The 20300-nt window shown below is 37.0% G+C and overlaps 1 protein-coding gene across 4 annotated transcripts in view; it reads right to left on the bottom strand.

The window, feature by feature from the left end:
• LPAR1 (lysophosphatidic acid receptor 1) overlaps positions 1 to 20300 on the bottom strand; it is a 184800-nt gene that overhangs the window by 81478 nt on the left and 83022 nt on the right. For all 4 annotated transcript variants that reach the window (XM_033237838.1, XM_033237837.1, XM_033237841.1 and 1 more), the window contains one exon: positions 1188 to 1935. In XM_033237838.1, coding sequence (XP_033093729.1) covers positions 1188 to 1935 — 748 coding nt within the window. The remainder of the gene's footprint in view (positions 1 to 1187; positions 1936 to 20300) is intronic.

Genomic DNA, 20300 nt, shown 5'->3' with positions numbered 1-20300 from the left:
GATGAGACCTATGCATCAATCTGAATGCTACTTTATATAATGATCATTAGGACCCTGTCTCCTTTCAGTGGCTAAAATTAAGGTCACTCCCAAAGTTTCAGAGGAACCACATAATCCCATGTTACATTCACTCAAAAATGCTGCACAAATTGGAGCACAGAGAATTACAGGAACTTCCCACTGGATTTCTGCGGGGAAAGAGGAGGTGATAAAATTTTTTTTTTTTCAATTTCCATAGGGAAAGATGAAATGATAAAAGGTTTTCAAAAAAGATTTTTTAATGTGATCAAATGTTAACCTGAATACAGTCTATGGAGAATGTGTAATTCCATTGGGTAATTATTTTAAAAAATTTTCACTCCAAAGGAAAGCTCCAAAGGAAATGTCTGTATCTGTCCTTTTCATGGTTATACCTCCAGGAGCTAGCACAGAGCCCAGAACATAGTAGGTGCTCTTTAACTACCTTCTACACACATAAGTGAATAAATATGTTCCTCTTGATCACTACTATGAATTTTTCATCCAAGAAAAACAATGCTTATTTAAAAGCAGAAAGTATTTGACTCTACAAATCTTGCTCTTCACCTTGAAATATGGATTAACCTCCATTACTACAAATAGAAAATTAATAGAAAAGAAGGAAGTTTTCATGAAGATGACGGTCAGAGAATATCATTAATTCCAATCTGTTTTGTTCAGTAAATCTATACAAAACTTTGATATACTTACCTATAATGTAGTAACAATTACAGAATAGACTAATAAAAATAACTATACATGGAAGCATATTCATATTCTATGAAAGCACTTTCTGTCTGAAAATACGTAATACAGAAACTACAATGCAAAAGTTTCACAATTTAGGCTGTAAGAAAAACAAAACGAGTTTGATTGGTATTTCTAGTATTTTCAATATTAGATAGCCAAACTCTTCAATGACATTTTTTACATCATCATCATTTATACTGCACCACTGAGACCCATGTTTCCCTAACACTAATTCTATAATTTTAGAAAGACTCATAAGCTGACATTTAATATAAAGGTGCCTCATCCCCTTGTGATTCCTGCATATATACCTGGTGAATATTCATACTGTTGGTTACCTCTGTCACAAAAACAAAAATGTGGTTTGTGTTAAGTCATTGAGAATCTATAAGGTAAGTTACAGTCAAGACAAAGCTTACCAAGCACAATGACCACAGTCTTCAGAAGACTCATCATGGTATCCCGATTCCGACGGGGTCCAGAACTATGCCGAGACATTCTCATAGTCCTCTGGCGAACATAGCCAAAGATGTGAGCATAGAGAACCACCATTACCACAAAGGTCACCAAGTTGAAAATGGCCCAGAAGACTAAGTAAGAGTCTCTGTAGAGGGGTGCCATGTTGGAACAATTTTCAATATCACAGATACAGTTCCAGCCCACACTGGGTATAGCACCCATAACGATGGCCATAGTCCAGATGACCACAATGACCACCACTACCCGCCGGTTGCTCATCCGTGTGTGGAGCTGCATGCGGAAAACCGTAATGTGCCTCTCGATTGCAATAGCCAGTAAGTTGGCCACAGATGCCGTCAGGCTGGTGTCAATGAGTCCCTGACGAAGGAGCCATGTGCTAACAGTCAGCCTCCGAGTATTGGGTCCTGTGTTGAACATGAGATAGAAGTAGGCCAACCCAGCAAAGAAGTCTGCAGCAGCCAGATTAGCCATTAGGTAATAAATAGGAAAATGGAAGCGGCGGTTGACATAGATTGCCACCATGACCAGTAGGTTGGCCAACATGATGAAGATACAAACAGTGATTCCAAGTCCCATCACCAGCTTGCTGACTGTGTTCCATTCTGTGGCAAGATGCTTTCCACTTCGGTTATAAAAGAAGGCAATGGATTCATTGTAGAAGCACTGTGGTTCATTCATGGCCGTGAACTAAAAGAAAAAGGAGAAAAGATGATGAAAAAGAAGCCACAGGTCCAAATTTAAAGCTTATATAGACAACACAAGACTTCTATAGTACATGCAACAGAAAAACAAAAGCAAATAATTTGAATATTTGATCCTGCATACCATCTTGTGATTATGTTGAAACCCCAAGGTTTCTCACAATATTACTGTCCTCAAGATTAAAGGCAGTTGAAGTTAAATAAATGACAAGGTCTCTGTTTAGTGGTTTCATGTCATTGAAGTCTACTAGAAAAGCCACATGGCCAAGAAATCTTGCTCAAAATATATGAGACAGACAAAAATTTTGCAGAACATTGCAATTGGATATTTACCATAGTAAAATCTATTTGATCTGTTATTTAGGGAATCTGTAAACACAGTTGGTTTCTAGATAGGGTATCATTGCCCTATTATTCTCCATTTCTATTCTCACATAGTATGTTCTATGTGGGATAGACATTTTGTAATGCAGGTTCCCACAAGGACCATCATTCTGAACATTTCAAAGAAGTCACTGTGCATCAAAGGTTTTTTGCCCAAAGCCAGCATTTGCTGCTCAACATTCCTGTGGTCAGCACTGCCTACTCCCATAACTCCTTAACCTCAGAATAGGACTCGTCAACCAATCTATGACATTTGAGGATTTTTTTTCTTTTTGGAGGACCCAACGTAACCTCCAAAGAGTAGGTGACCCTTTGACAATTCTCTACAAGTAAAATATACTTAGATTAGATGCAGCGTATTTTTTAAAGTGTGGAGTGACAATGCTTTATAACATGTTTACTTATTCTTCAACATCATTGATAAGAATATATTTGCTTATTATTTATACTCTCACTTAAATCTAAAAAGGATTGAGACAGTGTAAAACAGAATAATATATATTTACTTACATATATCATAATATATAATAATTATATATAATATGTAATTATATATAATAATATATTTAAACAAAATTAGAAAATAAGTAACAAAAGAGAAATTAGAAAATTGTACATCACATAGAGTAAGTCATTCTTCTTGAAGCTGTAAGCTTACCTGGGACCCCTAAAATTAAAAAATGTATCTTGAAGACAGTTCACATTCTACTATTTCATTTTTATTTTGCTTTGCATCTAATAAATTACCCAAAAGATATGACACTTTTAACCACTATTTTTGATCAAATATTCTACTGAATATCCATAGGTTGTACATAAATGTTTACCAAACATTGAAACTTCCAAGAACAATGTGAAACACTTAAGTGGTTAAGTCTTCTGACTTACCCAGGCATCTAAAGTCTCTTTCCTTATCTAGACTTCAATAGCTTTTAGACTATGCTTCAAACATTATACTTAATACACTGTATAATTATTTATCTCTTTACTTGTCTGCTTCTTTAAGAGATTACAGTCCTGGGCACGGTAGCTTACACCTGCAATCCCAGCACTTTGGGAGGCCAAAGTGGGTGGATCACTTGAGGTCAGGAGTTCAAGACCAGCCTGGTCAACATGGTGAAACCCCCTCTCTACTAACATGGTGGTGGGCACCTGTAATCCCAGCTACTTGGGAGGCTGAAGCAGGAGAATCACTTGAACCCAGGAGGTGGAGGTTGCAGTGAGCCAAGATCATGCCACTGCACTCCAGCCTGAGTAACAAAGCAAGACCCTGACTCCATCGCAAAAAAAAAAAAGACAAAGTTGATCAAGCTGTTTCCCCACTAGACATGTTTGAATGGCTTATGAGCACACGTTAGATAAAAGTCTAAACTCTTCAATCATCTTATCAGACCTTACTTACCTGCCTCTCTAGCCTCAACTCAAGATATTAATGACTCCAAACTCTCAGGTTCAGCTCTATTTAATGTGTTGTGCTCTCTCTCTCAACTCTGGTTCTCAACAGTGAAAACAGTGGTTTCCTGTATCAGAATTACCTGAGAGTTTGTAAAACACTGATTGCTGACATATCCCGTAAGAACTTCTGATTCAGTAGATCTGAGGTAGGGTCCCAAGTAATGCTAAGGCTGCTGGTCCAGGGAATCACTATATCATAATTGCTTAATTATTTGTTGATCCCCTCTACACTAGGCTATGAAACCCTATAAACACAGAGATTCTAGCTTGCTTATATTCATTGTTGTATAGTATTCAACTGTTCTATGGACTACATGCTAAATACATATTGATTTCCTTAATAAATTAAAGATATTTCCAAAAGTGTTTAAACTTTACAACTTTCCTTTCTGCAAAGGATATTTAAAACTTTGTCAAGACAAATATAAAAGTCTGTTCTTTTCATTAGTCTCTATAACCATTTACCTTCTCTGAATCAAGAAAGGTTTAAACCAAATATCAAGCATATATTATTTCACAGCATTCCAACTTCTGAACACCAAGTAGCAACAAAGTTAAGCAGAGATATAAGAAGCTTCTTAGCCCTTTCCACAGGGAAAAACTACAAAGTTAAGGATGGCAAAATTAAAAAGTATAAATTATCTCTTTAAGCCACAATATACAAAGATGAGTAAAACTGACAGATTTTCTCTGGTAGAGAAAAGTGCTCCGTCCTGTGCCATTTTTTTTCTCTCAACAATTGACTGTAATGCCATAAAAACCATACATATTTAATGGCATAACTTAAATGATTTTTGAAACTCAGTTTTATCATCTGTGAAATGAGAAAATTGGACTAACTTATACATAAGGTCTATTTCAGATTTAAAATCCTATACTAAGAGGATTCTGGATAAGAACTCTGTATTTCATGAAAATTAGCAGCTAAATATTGAAAGAGTAGAAAATACACCAGGAATTAAAAATTGGGAGTGTATAATATGCTTGAGAAGAAGTGAGAGGAATTTCAGTTGGTTTTATGACAATAGAGGAATTAAAAGAGAGGAATTAAATCTCCTCTCTTATCGTCTGCAGAAAGCAACAGGTCAAAAGAATAAGCAGTGGAGACCCTGAAAGTACCTCCAATGGCAGTCAGAAGGGCAGTGTGAATGGGCTTTCCTACTTCTTCAGGAGCTGACAGACTTAGAAAACCCACATGGTTCAGAGAGAATCCAATCTAACTGCGATTGGACTATAAGCCAGTAAGATAGTCAGTGCTATAATAACAGAAAAACAATTATGGAACATAACGGGAAAAAATGTCATCAAAGGAGATGGCCACTCATCTCCCACCAAAGAAGAAATCACCTTCCACTGAAGCAGATGTATGGGAGGGGAAAAAAAAAAAGAAGAGATAGAAAGAGAAAAAGATTAAATGATGGGACATCTCTGATTTGTGTCCTCAACGTGTTTCGTTAATATAGTAACACTGAAAATAGAACAAGCCATTATGAAGACAAAAGAAATCAGTAAAAACTTCACAAAAATAGTTTTTTATTGCTATTTTAACAAATTGGTATAAATTTAGTGGCATAAATATACAAATTTATTATCTTACAGTCCTAGAGGTTAGAAGTCCAAAATAGGTCTCATGGGACTAAAATCACAGAGAGGGCAGGGCTACATTTCTTTCCAGAAGCTCTAGGGGAGAATCCGTTTCCTTGTCTTTTCCAGCTTCTAGAGGCTGCCCATATGTCTTGGCTCATGGTCACCTGTCATCTTCAAAAGCTGGTAATGACGAGTCAGGTCTTCCTCACATGACTGACAGTCAATCTTCTCTCTCACTCTTCCACATTCAGTGACCCTTGTGATTACACTGAGCCCACCCGAAAATCTAGGAGAACCTCTCTATCTCAACATCTTTAACTGAAACATATCTGAAAAGTCCCTTTCTCTATGCAAGGTAGTAGTCACAGGTTCTGAGGATTAAGTAATGGATCTCTTTGGAAGCCATTATTGTGCCTATCAGAACAAACTGAAAAACAATTTCTGAATTAAAAATGGCAATGCAGACAATGAAATGAAGAATAAAAATTACAGAAAACTGAAATGGCAGGTAGGAGACTTAAGAAATTCACCCAATACTCAGAAAAGAGTCAGAGATGACAAGAACAAAAGAAAAGGCACATATAGGAAAAAAACTCAAGATGCACCAGGAATCCAAGAAAGATCAGAAGGAACCTGAAGAAACACAGCTCCAAACAGAAGACAAGTTATTGCCTGAAAAGAAAGGTCTCAGATTACTAATTTAAACTTACATAGATTACAAAACAAAGTTAATTAAAAGCAACTAAAATGTAGGCATATCCTGATGAGATTTTGGGATCTCAATGGTAAAGAAAAATTGTAAGAATTTAGAGAAAAAATAAATAACAAGTCAAATATCTAAAGAGAGAGAGAATAAGAATTGCAAAACCAGACCCATTATGCAGAGAAATTTTTTGAGATACACAGCCAACTACATTGATGTTTTCATATGAGGACAATAAAGAACAGTCACAGAAATGTAAGTATTCAGAAAGAATGCCATCTACACTTCCTTCGTAGAGAAAGTATATATACTATTTAACTCATGAGAAAAGAAAAAAACAATATACACATACAGTAAATACGAGACCCTGGCAGCAAGCATTAAAACCCACAGAACATGATTCTTAATCATTGTTCTTCATAGGGTTATAAAACTTAAAGCAAATACCAAAAATAATTATTGAAAGAAGCTATACCTATTAATAAAATAGCAATTTAATAATAATCTGGGATTAAAATTACTTACTGTGTATATAAAAACTTGAAATGGGGAAGCAGAATGTAAACATTAATTTTCTCTTATTACTCAAGTAAAAATGAGACGATTAAAATTGTGACAAGTTTTCAAAAATAAATTTAAATATGCTGATTCAAAACCACTGAATTGAATAATTAATACACTAAAGCAGAATGACAACTTTTTGTATTACTGGAGAAAAACAGAGTGCAAAATAGGAATGCATAAGCAATATACAGAATGACAATTTTATAAAATTTACATAGGTGAGATTATAGATGATTTTTTCATCTTTAGAAAGTAGCTCATATTTATTGCAAGAAATTTTGGGAAGAACAAAAATACATCATACAAAGTTCAATAAGTACTTTTCTAAAAAGTTCATTATGAAATCCAAATCACTGTAATTAGAAACTTCTCTATAATAAGAAGTTATAGAATTCTACCCTGCCCAAGCAACAAAAACATTAAATAAGATAGCATTATTCCCAAATTAAGTTGTCCTCAAAACTGAAAAGAGAAGTTCATATTCATGGCCTTTTCTCACCCACCAATTATTTTATCTTAAGATGATAGGGTTCAAGGGAAGTGATCTCTCTGGCTGCTCTGTACAGTAGATGTTCCAAATCTCAGAAATTTACCTCACCTTATTGTGTGATCTCAAAATAAGTTATAACAAATCTGCCAAGCCTAAACTCTAAAGCGTTACATATGGTGTTCACCTTCACCATGCACTTCATTCATCCATGCATACATCCATGAACCTTAATAGGATAACAGGTTGGGCATGGCACTGCATTATGCCTTCTGGGGTATGACTAATGCACCCAAGTGCCTGCCATGGAGCCACTCATAGTACATCTGATGTGTTCTTTCATCTCTTGAAAGACAATTACATATGCATTAGCCAAGAGGAAAAAGGAACAGTTGGCATAAACTCACATACTAGTAATTACATCAATGTGGTTTAGTATTTAGATATGAATGTAAATATGTACTCTACTGAGAGACTGTAATCTCTGCTGATAAAGAACTAGTAATAAGATATAAATCAAAAAAACTTACTTCCTCCACTTCCGTTAAAATACAATAGAGTGAGCCGAGGCGGGAGCCTGATTTGTAGCTTTGGTTAAGCAGATCTCTTTCTGATTCTCATGTTCAACCAGCTAATTTGTTTTTCAGTACGTTCCAAAACTGTTCTGAATCTCAGTTGTCTCATTTGTAAATTAAGGTAAGGATGACCTCTAAGACTTTTTAAATTCTTATTCTTAAATTCAAAATAATCAGGCCTATTTTCTTTCTCCAAAAAAAGATTAGAAAAGAGACAGCATAGAGTTTAATTAAATTCCATTAAGTCTCTATTAACAAGAAAAAAGTCCTCACCCTTCTTAGAGCTTCAAATTGGACATTTTCAAAAGTGAGGTGTTTTGTCACAAGAACTAGAAAATGGGCCACAAAACAATACTGTGATCCACTAAAAATGATTTTAAACTAGAATACTTAAAATTGCTGAAGAATATGCAACTAGTAAATTTTAGGTTTACCTAAAAAAGTACATAAAATGCTACTTCTTATAAAATAATAATGTATATCAATGTGATATACACATAGGCAAAAAGAAACTGTGGAACACATAAATTGTAAGTTAATAAAAGCACTTCTTATCTATTACAGCCCATTGTCTACCATGCTGAGAAAAGGTACACATCATCACACTTGCCAGATTTCCAAAGAGAATTCTGTGTCAGTCCTAAGAGGAAGGAATGGAAAAATTCACTAAAAACACTAAGATGTACTGGATAAAGTATAATAAATAGTCCTTAGATGCACTGCTAAGCTAAGAGGGAACTTAAACCAAGGTGAAAGGCTGTCCAGGCAGCAGACTGTCAGAGATCATGGGGACAGGGCTTTAATACTACTGGGAAACAAGATAAGCCCTTGGGCTTGACTGAGGCAGTGAGTTGGAATTAAGACCTACCCATCAAGCTAGCAGCCTCAAAGATCTTCATAACAGTAAGTGTGTAGATCAGGAAAAAAAAAAAAAAAAAAAAAGATATCCCTACTTGCATTGGGAAGAACAAGGAAGTTTTGTCGAGCTCAGGCTCCAGGTTGGAAAATAAATAAATAAAGAGTCCCTTAAGAAATCATGACTCTAGTCCCATAAATCACACAAGGCTGGGATTTGAAGTTAGACTATGTCAAGTCTGAGAACCTCCAGGAGAAGAAATTAACACAAACCAAGGCCCTGAGTTTGGGATTCCCCATGCTCCTTCCACTCACTGCCTAATACTAGCGAACACCAAACTTTTCTGGAGGACGAGACCTCAACACAGTCACATGGGATTCTCTCAAACCAGCCCCACTGAATATAAACTCATCTTCCAAAAGTGAAAAAACACAGGAGGATGCAACATGTGAGAATCCCCAGAACAGTCCACAGCAGGATTAGACCCAAGAATGTCAGATAATAAATGATTAAAGACAAAACTGAACTAACTGCATTCTCCCTTTTCCACTTCTATTTGTTCAAGAGTTATACACTGTTTCTATTCCTTAATGCTTAGTCTTAATAGTTTAACACGCACACTTGACGAGAAGTCTAAAGGTAATCCTCTTCCCTTGATATGTTTTCTCTCCATTGCCTCCACTCCCATCTTACATGTTACTGTGGCTCAACATTCTACTTCCGTTTGTTCTGAAGCCTACCTAAAATTATTTGCTATTACTTATTTTCCAAGTTTATTTGGTTACCCCATAAGAAGCCAGTAGAATTATGTTACAAGAACAAACAAGGAGAGTAAGAACAAGATAAATGATGAGTTAATCTAATTTAAGACCATAAATGAGAGTTTCTAAATAAAATGCAAGTAAATAAAACATGTATCTTCAAGATACACACACACACACACACAAGATAGGGTGTGTGTATGTATAACTAAATGGGTTGTGTGTATGTATATATATTTCTTATGACTAAATAGGGTTTATTCCAGAATGCAAAGATGACTTAACATTTAAAAATTTGGTTACATAATTAACCACTTTAACAAATTCAAAGAGAGAAAAAAGCCAATGATCATCTAAAAAGACATGGAAAATGTGCTTGGTAATTTTTAATACACTTTCATGATATTTTGACAATCTATAATTAGAAGATAATTAATTTCCCTAACTTATTGAAAGGTAGCTATCAAATATGTACACTAATTGTCATATTTAAGCATTCGCTTTCCAAACATTCATATCATATTTAAATATGACATTCATGTCATATTTAAGCATTCACTTTCAAACAGAAACAAGGACAGGTGCAGTGGTTCATACCTATAATCCCAGCACTTTGAGGGGCTGAGGCAGGTGGCTCACTTGAGGCCAGGAGTTTGAGACCAGCCTGGACAACATGACAAAATCCCATCTCTACTCTAATAAAAATACAAAATTTAGCTGGGCATAGTGGTACATGCCTGTAATCCCAGCTATTTGGGAGCCTGAGGCATGAGAATTGCTTGAACCTGGGAGACAGAGGTCGCAGTGAGCAGAGATAGCACCACTGCCTTCCAGCCTGGGTGACAGAGTGAGACTCTGTCTCAATAAAAAAAAAAAAAGAACACGAAATTTTTTAAAAAACCTTATTTTTATCCACACATAATATAATCAGCTACATAGAAAATGCAGGACACCTATAAACAAACTGTATTGAGAGTTTAATAAATTTTCTGAATTAATCATCAAGCCATATGAATCAAGTGCTACTATAAAAATACCAGAAAAAGGCCGGGCGCGGTGGCTCACGCCTGTAATCCCAGCACTTTGGGAGGCCAAGGCAGGCGGATCACAACATCAGGAGATCGAGACCATCCTAGCTAACATGGTAAAACCCGGTCTCTACTAAAAATACAAAAAATTAGCGGGGCGTGGTGCCAGGTGCCTGTAGTCCCAGCTACTCAGCAGGAGAATGGTGTGAACTCGGGAGGCAGAGCTTGCAGTGAGCCAAGATCATGCCACTGCACTCTAGCCTGGGCGACAGAGCGAGACGCTGTCTCAAAAAAAAAAAAAAAATGCCAGTTATTATTTCCAGACAGAACACATTTACAATAATGAAAGCTCTAATGTATCCAGGAATAAGTTTAACTTTACAAAAGCATACAAGCAAACCTAATTAAATGAAGAAATAAAATATTTTGTGAATAAAGATGTAAAGACATCAGTTTTCCCAGTATCAATATATAAATTTAACATGATAAAATTAAAATCCCAAAAGAGTTTCTCATGGAACTTGACAGACTCCCTGAACATTAATATGAAAGCACAAAAGAACAACACCCAAGACAACTGGAAAACGAATAACTAGATGCCTTATTGAATACTACATTTTAAAGTGATGGTAGTTGGGACATTGTGATATTGGCATAGGAACACATGAATAGCCCAATGGAACAGAATAGAGAGCCTGAAATACACATATTATAACTTGATATGAGAGATATGATTTTACCCATCAATTGAGAAAATGACCTATCTCTTCATTCATGTAAAAATACTTAAAAACTTAACATTTATTTTAAACACAGAAATCCATTTCAGGCAATATGAAGATATACATATAATAAAATATAATTTTAAGAAGAAAATGAAAAAATATATTTATAAGCTCTGAAGAGGGGACTATTTCTAAATATGACCAAAAAGCATCGATAAAACTAGACTAATCAAAATTTTAAGACTTCTGTGCTGCAAAATCTAATGAGTGAAAAGAAAAACTAAATTAGTAGAAACTTTAGAAACACACATAAGAAAGACTTTCTCTACAGCGAAATGTAAAGACTTCTTGCAAATCAAAAAGGGAAAAGCCAAAAAATCCAATAGAAAAAGGGGCACGGATGTGGATAGGCAATTCACAGAAAAGAAAACCTTAAGAGCCAATAATCACATGAAAAGAAAATTACATTTACAGGGAATCAGAGAATTAATTACAAACTGCAGTGAGATCCAATTTATTTTCATCAGGTTGGCAAAAATTACCAAGTCGGAAAATGTAAAGAGTCAGTGAGGTCAGTCCTACAGTGCTGGTGAAAGTAAAATTAGTACAACAGCTTTGACAACCAGTTTGGCAAAAACTATTAACTATGAACATGTTCATATACTAGATCAAAAGATTCTAACCCTAGTTAAAAAAAATCAAACATGTGCCTAAGGAGAGACACAAGAATTCCAGTTGCCACTCTTTTATAATATCAAAATATCAAAAGTAACACAAATATTGATCAACTGGTAAACGAATACACCACAATATTACCAGAAAGATATATTATAAAGCAGTTAAAATAAACAAAGTATAGCTTTAAATATGCTAATGATGGAAGCAATTTGCACAAGGATGCATGCAGTACATTATTCTTGTGAATATTAAAAACTTGCAGAAGCCAAGATGGCTGACTAGAGGCATCTGGTACTCATCTCCTCCACAAAGAATGGAAATAGCAAGTAGATAATCACACCTCAAAAAGACCACCTAAGAAAGAGTACTAGAATTCAACAGAGAAGTGACAGGAAACACCTAAGGCAAGGAAGAAGAGGGAAGCAAGGCAGCCTGCTGTTCTGGGACTGGTGAAAAGCCTGGAATGGCTCTTTGATGCAGCGAAAGGGGAAAGGACCCCCAGTGGTCCACAATCCCACCACAGATTCCAATCCTAGACACAGAAGAGGCCCTCAACCCACAAGGGCCCTGAGACTCACGTAGGGAGCTGCCTGGAGACCATACAACAGTATTATTCCAGAGATGGAGCTCATGCCAATTCCCACCTTCCCCCTCACCCTCTAGTCCTAAGCAGCTACAGCAAAGCACCACTTTGAGAGCCCAGCCCCCACCAAATTGCATCCTACTCAAGGGGCCCAAGACCCCCCTCGCTCCACATATCTGAAGTTACACTGACACCCCCTGCCTGCATCTACCACCACAGCTGACTGCCATTGGCAGCAACTCTGCTGCCCGCAATAGCAGAGCTACAATACATTTAAAAGTGCCCTGAGGAATGGCTACTCTGCTTATAGCTGCCACCTGGGGCTGAAGCATGAGCGCTCCAGCCACCTCTCTATGGTTGCTGCCACTGAAAGCAACCCCGCCCTCTCCAGCAGCAGGACCACAGCACAGTCACTGCCACCCCCACCAAGCATTCCACTGGAGAACTGAGGATCACCCAACCCCTGCCTACCACAGCTAGCACCGGCACACAGCACTTGGGAGCCCAGCTCCGTCGTCTACCCCCAGTGCTCAAGCATGCCATCCAGGGGCCTCGGGATCTCCCTGCCCCAACCACTACCACTGGCATCTGAGCATGCTTCCTGGGGGCCTCAGGATGGGCTCACCCAAACTGCCACTATCACCTCAGTTGGCACACAGACATATGTGCCACCTGCAGGACTAGCGACTGGCGCTCCCAGTCTGTTGCAGCCACTGTCAACACAGTATGGACCACTTGGATCCCACAGGGTTGTCCTATCACTAATACTGCTATCTCCCACATCACACCTGACACTCAGAGGGACCTAAGGACCTACTCACATGCCTGGCCCACTGCTGCCACTCAGGCAAGCCTGGAAGCCCAAGAATCAGCCTGCCTGGACCCCTTACACTGGTACCAGCATACACCAAGAATAGGCATGCTCAGCCTGCAACTGCCACTACTGAGGCTCAGGACTGACCCATCTGACATCCCTGGCCCCAGCAAATCTTTCCCACAGCCTCCACAACCAACCATACCCTAAGACACTTAAAAAATTACAGACACGTAGGCCAGGTGTGATGGCTCATGCCTGTAATCCCAGCACTTTGGGAGGCCGAGGTGGACAGATCACCTGAGGTCAGGAATTCAAGACCACCCTGATCAACATGGAGAAACCCCAACACTACTAAAAATACAAAATTGGCTGGGCATGGTAGCACATGCCTGTAATTGCAACTATGTAGGAGGCTGAGGCAGAAGAATCACTTGAACCCAGGAGGCAGAGGTTGTGGTGAGCTGAGATCGCACCATTGCACTCAGCCTGGGCAACAACAGTAAAACTTGGTCTCAAAAAAAAAAAAAATTACAGACACTACTGATGCATTTACAGCCAAAGAAATTATATGGAGACTACACTACTTCACATACTCAGAATCAAAGCCAAAGTGACCTACACAACCAGCATCACAGATACATCTTCAGGAAAACATCCTCCCCTATGAAAGTAAATTCCCAAAACTGGAATAAGAAACTTTTATATCAGATGTGTAAATTATCAACATGCAAACAAAAGAAACACAAAAAAGCAAGGACACATGACACCTTCAAAAGAGCACAATAATTCTTCAGCAATAGACTTTAATGAAAAAGAAACTTATGAAATCCAGGATAAATAATTCAAAATAATAATATTTTTTAAAACAGTGAATTATAAGAGAATTCAGATTAAACAATAAAAGAAATCAGAAAAACAATTCAGGATATAAATGAGAAATTTAGCAGAGACAGATATCATTAAAAAGAACCAAACAGAAATATTGGTATTAAAGAATTCACTGAAAGAAATACAAAATACATTCAAAAAGCTTCAACAACAGACAAGATCAAGTAGAACAATTTCAGAATTTGAAGACAGGTCTTCTGACATAACTCAGGCAGACCAAAAGAGAAACAAAAGGATAAAAAAAGAATGAACAAAGCCTATGTAACATATTGGACACAATATACTGATCAAATATTTGAATTTTACATGTTCCAGAAGGCAAACAGAAAAATGAAATGGATAGAGGACCTATTTAACAAAATAATAGCTGAAAATTTCCCAAGTCTAGCAAGAGAATTAGACATCCAGCTATCGGAGGCTCAGGGATCCCCAAACAGATACAACCCAAAAAGGTGCCATTGCACTCCAACCTAGGTGATAAGAGCATTACTCTGTCTCAAAATAATAATAATAATAATAATAATATAATAATAATAATAATAATGCACCATGATCAAGTAGGATTTATCTCATGGATGCAATGATGGTTCAACACACGCAAATCAGTAAACACAATACATCATATGAACAGAATGAAGAATAAATATCATATGACCATCTCAATAGATGCAAAAAAATTTGATAAAATTCCATATTCTTTCATGACAAAAACTCTCAGCAAACTAGGCATAAAAGGAACATACCTCAACCTAATAAAGCCTATATAAGACAAATCCACAGCTAACATCATACTGAATAGCGAAAAGCTGAAAGCCTTTCTTCTAAGAACTGGAACAACACAGGATGCCCACTTTCACCACTCCTACTCAACATAATACTAGAAGTTGCAGCCAAAGCAATCAAGCAAGAGAAAGAAATAAAGGCATCCAAATTGGAAAAGAGGAAGGCAAATTGTCCCCCTTTGCAGATAACATCATCTTATATCTAGAAAAATCTAAAGACTCCACCAAAAATCTCCTACACTGGATAAATTCAGTAAAGTTGCAGGATACAAAATCAACACACAAAAATCAATAGTGTTTTTACACACCAATAATGAACTATCTGAAAAAGAAATAAATAAGGCAATCCCCTTTCCAAAGCTATAAAAACAAAACAAAATAAAATAATATAAAATACCTAGGACCAAATTTAACCAAAGAGGGAAAAGACTTCTTCAAGGAAAACTACAAAACACTGATGAAAGAAATTGAAGAGGACACAAACAAATGGAAAGACATCCCATGCTCATAGATGGAATGAATTAACATTGTTAAAATGATCTTACTACCCAAAGCAATCTACAGATTCAATGCAATCCCTATCAAAATGCCAATGTCATTTTTTAAAGAAATAGAAAAAACAATCCTAAAATTCATACAGAACCAAAAACAAGCCCAAATAGCAAAGCAATCCTGAGCAAAAAGAACAAAGCTAGAAACATCACACTATCTGACTTCAAAATATATCACAAGGCTATGGTAATCAAAACAGCAAGGTATTGGTATAAAAACAGACACATAGACCAATGGAACAGAATAGAAAACGTTGAAATAAATCCTTGTATTTACAGTCAACCTATTTTTTGACAAAAGCATCAAGAACCTACATTGAGGAAAGAAACCCTCTTCAGTAAGTGGTGCTGGGAAAACTGGATATCCTCATGCAGAAGAATAGAACTGGACCCCTATGTCTCACCATATATAAAAATCAACTCAAGATGAAGACTTTATTAAGACCGCAAACTATAAAATTACTAAAATAAAACACTGGGAAACACTTCAGGGCATTGATCTAGGCAAATATTTTACGGCTAAGAACTCAAAAGCACAAATAAAAACAAAAACAGGCAAAAAGGACTATTTTAAACTAAATGTTTTAAAACAATCAATAGAATGAAGAGGCAACTGGTTGAATGGGGAGAAAATATTCTCTAACTGTTCATCTGACAAGGTACTAATATCCAGAGTATACAAGGAAGGAACTCAAACAAGTCAAGAGTTTAAAAAAATAATAATAAAAGCAAATAATCTCATTAAAAAGTGGGCAAAGGATATGAATACACTTTCTCATAAGAAGACATACCAATGGCCAGTAGGTATATGAAAATAAAATGCTTAACTTTCCTAATCATCAGGGAAATGCAAATCAAAACCACAATGAGATACCTTATGCCAGCCAGAATGGCTATTACTAAAAAGATAAAAAAACAACAAATGCTGGCAAGGATGCAGAGAAAAGGGAAATCTTATACACTGTTGGTGGGAATGTAAATTAGTACAGCCACTATTAAAAAACAAAAAACACTAAAACCAGAAATTCCATATGATCTAGGTATCCCCCTACTGGCTATTTATCAGAAAAGAGAAAAAAGAAAGAGAAGGTAAGAAGGAAGGAAGGAAAAGAGGAAGGGAAGGAGGGCATCATCCCAGCACTTTAGGGGGCTGAGGCAGCCAAATTGCTTGAGCTTAGGAGTTCAAGACCAGTCTGGGCAACATGGTGAAACCCCGTCTCTACCAAAAATACAAAAAAATTAGCCAGGTGTGGTGGTACACACCGGTGGTCCTAGCTACTTGGGAGGCTGAGGTGGGAGGATCACTTGAGCCTGGATGATGGAGGTTGCAGTTGAGCTGAGATCATAACACTGCACTCCAGCCTGGGTGACAGAGTGAGACCCTATCTCAAAAAAAAAACAAGAAAAAAAAAAAAAAGAAGAGGAAAAAGATATCAGTATATCAAAGGGATACCTGCATTCATGTGTTACCACAGCACTATTTAAAACAGCAGACACAGATTCAACCTAAGTGCCTATCAATTAATGAATGGATAAAGAAAATGTGGTACATATACACAGTGGGATACTATCTGGTCATAAAAAAGAATGAAATCATGTCAGTTGCAGCAATATGAATGGAGTGTGGGCGGAGGGTGGGGGAGGCAGTCATTATATTAAGCGAAATAAGCCAGACACAGAACAACAAATATCCCAGGCATGGGGTCTATGAACATAGGACTAAAAAAAAATTGATCTGATGGATAGTGAATAGAATGGTGGTTACCAGAGGCTGGGAAGGGTAATGGGGAGGTAAAGATAAAGAGGGGTTAGTTAATGGGTACAAAAAATATACAGTTAGATAGAAGGGGTAAGTTCTAACATTCGATAGCACAGTAGGGTGACTATAGTTAGTGAAAATGTATGGTATATTTCCAAATAGCTAGAAGAGAGAACTTAAAATGCTCCCTACACACTGATATGGATGGGAACACATGGATGTGTTACCAACACATCTCAACAGAAATAATGAATACATGAGGTGATGAATAGCCTGACTTGATCATTACACATTCTGTGTGTAATAAAATATCACATGTACCCTGTAAACATGTACAAACATTATGTATCTATAAATAAACCTGCAGAAGCCTGCTATGTGCTTTTTATGTTTTTCTCACATACGTATACATTCACAAACACATGCAGAGAGATGATAAGTATCAAGTAATGGCCTGGGCAAAGAGGAGGCTAATGGAATTAGGAAGGAGTAAAAGGGCTCCAACTTTATCTGTAATTACTGAATTGTTTTATGTATTAAGTCCCAAAAGATCTTGAAGAAATTACATCAAAATGTTAACATTTTACAAAGCTTGGTAATAGCTATGTTATTGCATTATAACTCCCTGTATGCATTTCATTTTGCTTCATTTTTTTTTTTAAAAAAAAAAAGAAAGAAAGAAATTGAATTCCGTCTGAGCCATTAAGAGGGAGAGGAAGAAACGGGAGGGGATGTTAGTTTACTCATCCATAAAACAAAGAGGAAAAGATCACCTTTTTTTATATGTTGAGCATTGAGAACTCTATTTCTGTGACATCTATTCTCCTGAAACTTTTAATCAGAAACCCAGAAGACTTGAACCTTCATAAACCAAATGCCAGCTCTAAAATGCAGCCTTACTTGAACTGACAGGTCAAAACAATATAATAATTCATCCTGACAAAAATGAAAAATTATTTTCCATTAGCTCATTTTGCTGAAAGGCTAATAACAATATATTTCCTTATAAACTTATTCCATTTCAATTTTAAAAATGGAATTTTGTATCTATTTTAGTTTTTATTATCTTCTACTACCTTCCATTATTGTCCTTTTATTAATTACGAAACAGCTTATCTCTATAAACTATCTTTTTCTGTGACGAGTTAAGAGACAGCAATAAACTTATACAATTTTTAAAAAACAGCATTTAATAGTTTAGATACTGAGATCAATTCATTTATAACCATTTTAAGGGGGAAAAAAAAAAGCCAAATGTGCTCCTAAGACTCCTATGAGTAAATGTATTAGTCCATTTTCATACTGCTATAAAGAAATACCCAACACTGGGTAACTTATAAAGAAAAAGAGGTTTAGGGCCAGGTGCAGTGGCTCACACCTGTAATCTCAGCACTTTGGGAGGCCGAGGCGGATGGATCACCTGAGGTCAGGAGTTCAATACCAGCCTGACCAACATGGTGAAACCACGTCTCTACTAAAAATACAAAAATTTGCCAGGTGTAGTGGCACACACTTGTAGTCCCAGCTACTTGGGAGGCTAAGGCAGGAGAATCACTTGAACCCGGGAGGCAGAGGTTGCAGTGAGCTGTGATCGTGCCACTGTACTCCAGCCTGGGTGACAGAGCGAGACTCCATCTCAAAAAAAAAAAAAGAAAGAAAGAAAGAAAGAAAAAGAGGTTTAATGGACTCACAGTTCCACATGTCTGAGAAGGCCTCACAATCATGGCAGAAGGTGAAAGAGGAGCAAAGCCACATCTTACATGACTGCAGGCAAGAGAGTGTGTGCTGGGGAACTGCCCTTTATAAAACCATCAGATCTTATGAGACTTATTTACTATCATGAGAACAGCATGGGAAAAATCCACCCCCATGATTCAATTACCTCCTGCCAGGTCCCTCCCACAACATAAGGATTATGGGAGCTATGATTCAGGATAAGATTTGGGTGGGAACACAGTCAAACCATATCATGTATATTCGTGATACATCATTCGAAAGAGTAAAATACCATGGTGTAACTGATTACTATAATTCTCACAATCATTTGCCACCTTGTTTCTTCTGCCTTTTCTTTCTGCACTGCCATAGCATTGAATTTCCCTCTGCAACTTCAATGTTGCCCTAGTTTTCCAGCTAGTTTTGAATGAGACAGTGGAATGATCTATGGCTGAGTCTCTCCATCTTGACCTATCTTACATAGTGGGATTTACATCTGACCATGACAGCTCATTCTTAAGTTCCCATCAGTCATCTCTACACAATCCAGCATGTCAGAGGTGAGCCCTGCACTATGACCTGTGCCACTGAGTTGGGCTGCTTCCGGGGTCTTCTCCTCCATTGTCTTTACTAGGTTACTTCAGTAACCTGATCAACCACAATTAAGGTAATACTAAACAGAGTTCTAAGTATGCAAAGCTCTGAGAATTGGGGCCTACACCTGATCCACTCCAAAACCTTCCTGTGCTTGGTGGTGGAAAACCATCTAAGTGCAAATGTTTTGATATCACCTGCTGGACATTCTGACTTTGAAATCAGCCACCTAGTTCACCAACACACACACCCTAATCTTTTTCCTGCAAGATTGGAATTCCTGCTATTAAAGGCTGTCTGAATCATTGAAAGTTGCTTTATTTCCAAGCTATGCTTTCAGAAACTAATATGTTCCATGGCCCTCTGATAAACATATTCTCTGATGCTGAGAAGCAAGTATTTTTTACTTTTCTCCTGGCCTGAGCCTGTCTAACACAATCAGGTATGAAATGGGATAAGTTTAACTTAAGGGCAGCTCTTAAGTGATGTTATACAATTACCAAATGGCAGTATTAATATTATCACACAGCAGGGAAAGGTTGATATTTTTTAGTGACAGTCTTATTAAGGCAAGGTACAGATATTAAAAGACAGAAATTCCCTGGGCTCTATAATTACGATTTCCTCAAATGGAAAAAAACAGCAGGCCATTGTCCCACCTTAGTGTGTAGTCACAGCAAAGCTGCAACAAAAGTTCAAAGAAAGATGACTGGAGAATCCAGGTGTACGAAAAGATCGGGCAGTTTCCTAATGGGCAAGAAGTGGGAATAAGCCAGACCCACTTTGAAGGATAAAGGAGTAGCTCCACTAACCATTAAAGACTAAACCAATTAAAAAGGATGTATTAGAAAGAAAAAT

The sequence above is a fragment of the Trachypithecus francoisi genome, unplaced genomic scaffold (assembly GCF_009764315.1).
Source record: "Trachypithecus francoisi isolate TF-2019V2 unplaced genomic scaffold, Tfra_2.0 Lachesis_group16, whole genome shotgun sequence".
Taxonomy (NCBI): domain Eukaryota; kingdom Metazoa; phylum Chordata; class Mammalia; order Primates; family Cercopithecidae; genus Trachypithecus; species Trachypithecus francoisi.
Note: the sequence above shows the minus strand (reverse complement) of the source record. Positions and strands in the feature narration are given on the sequence as shown.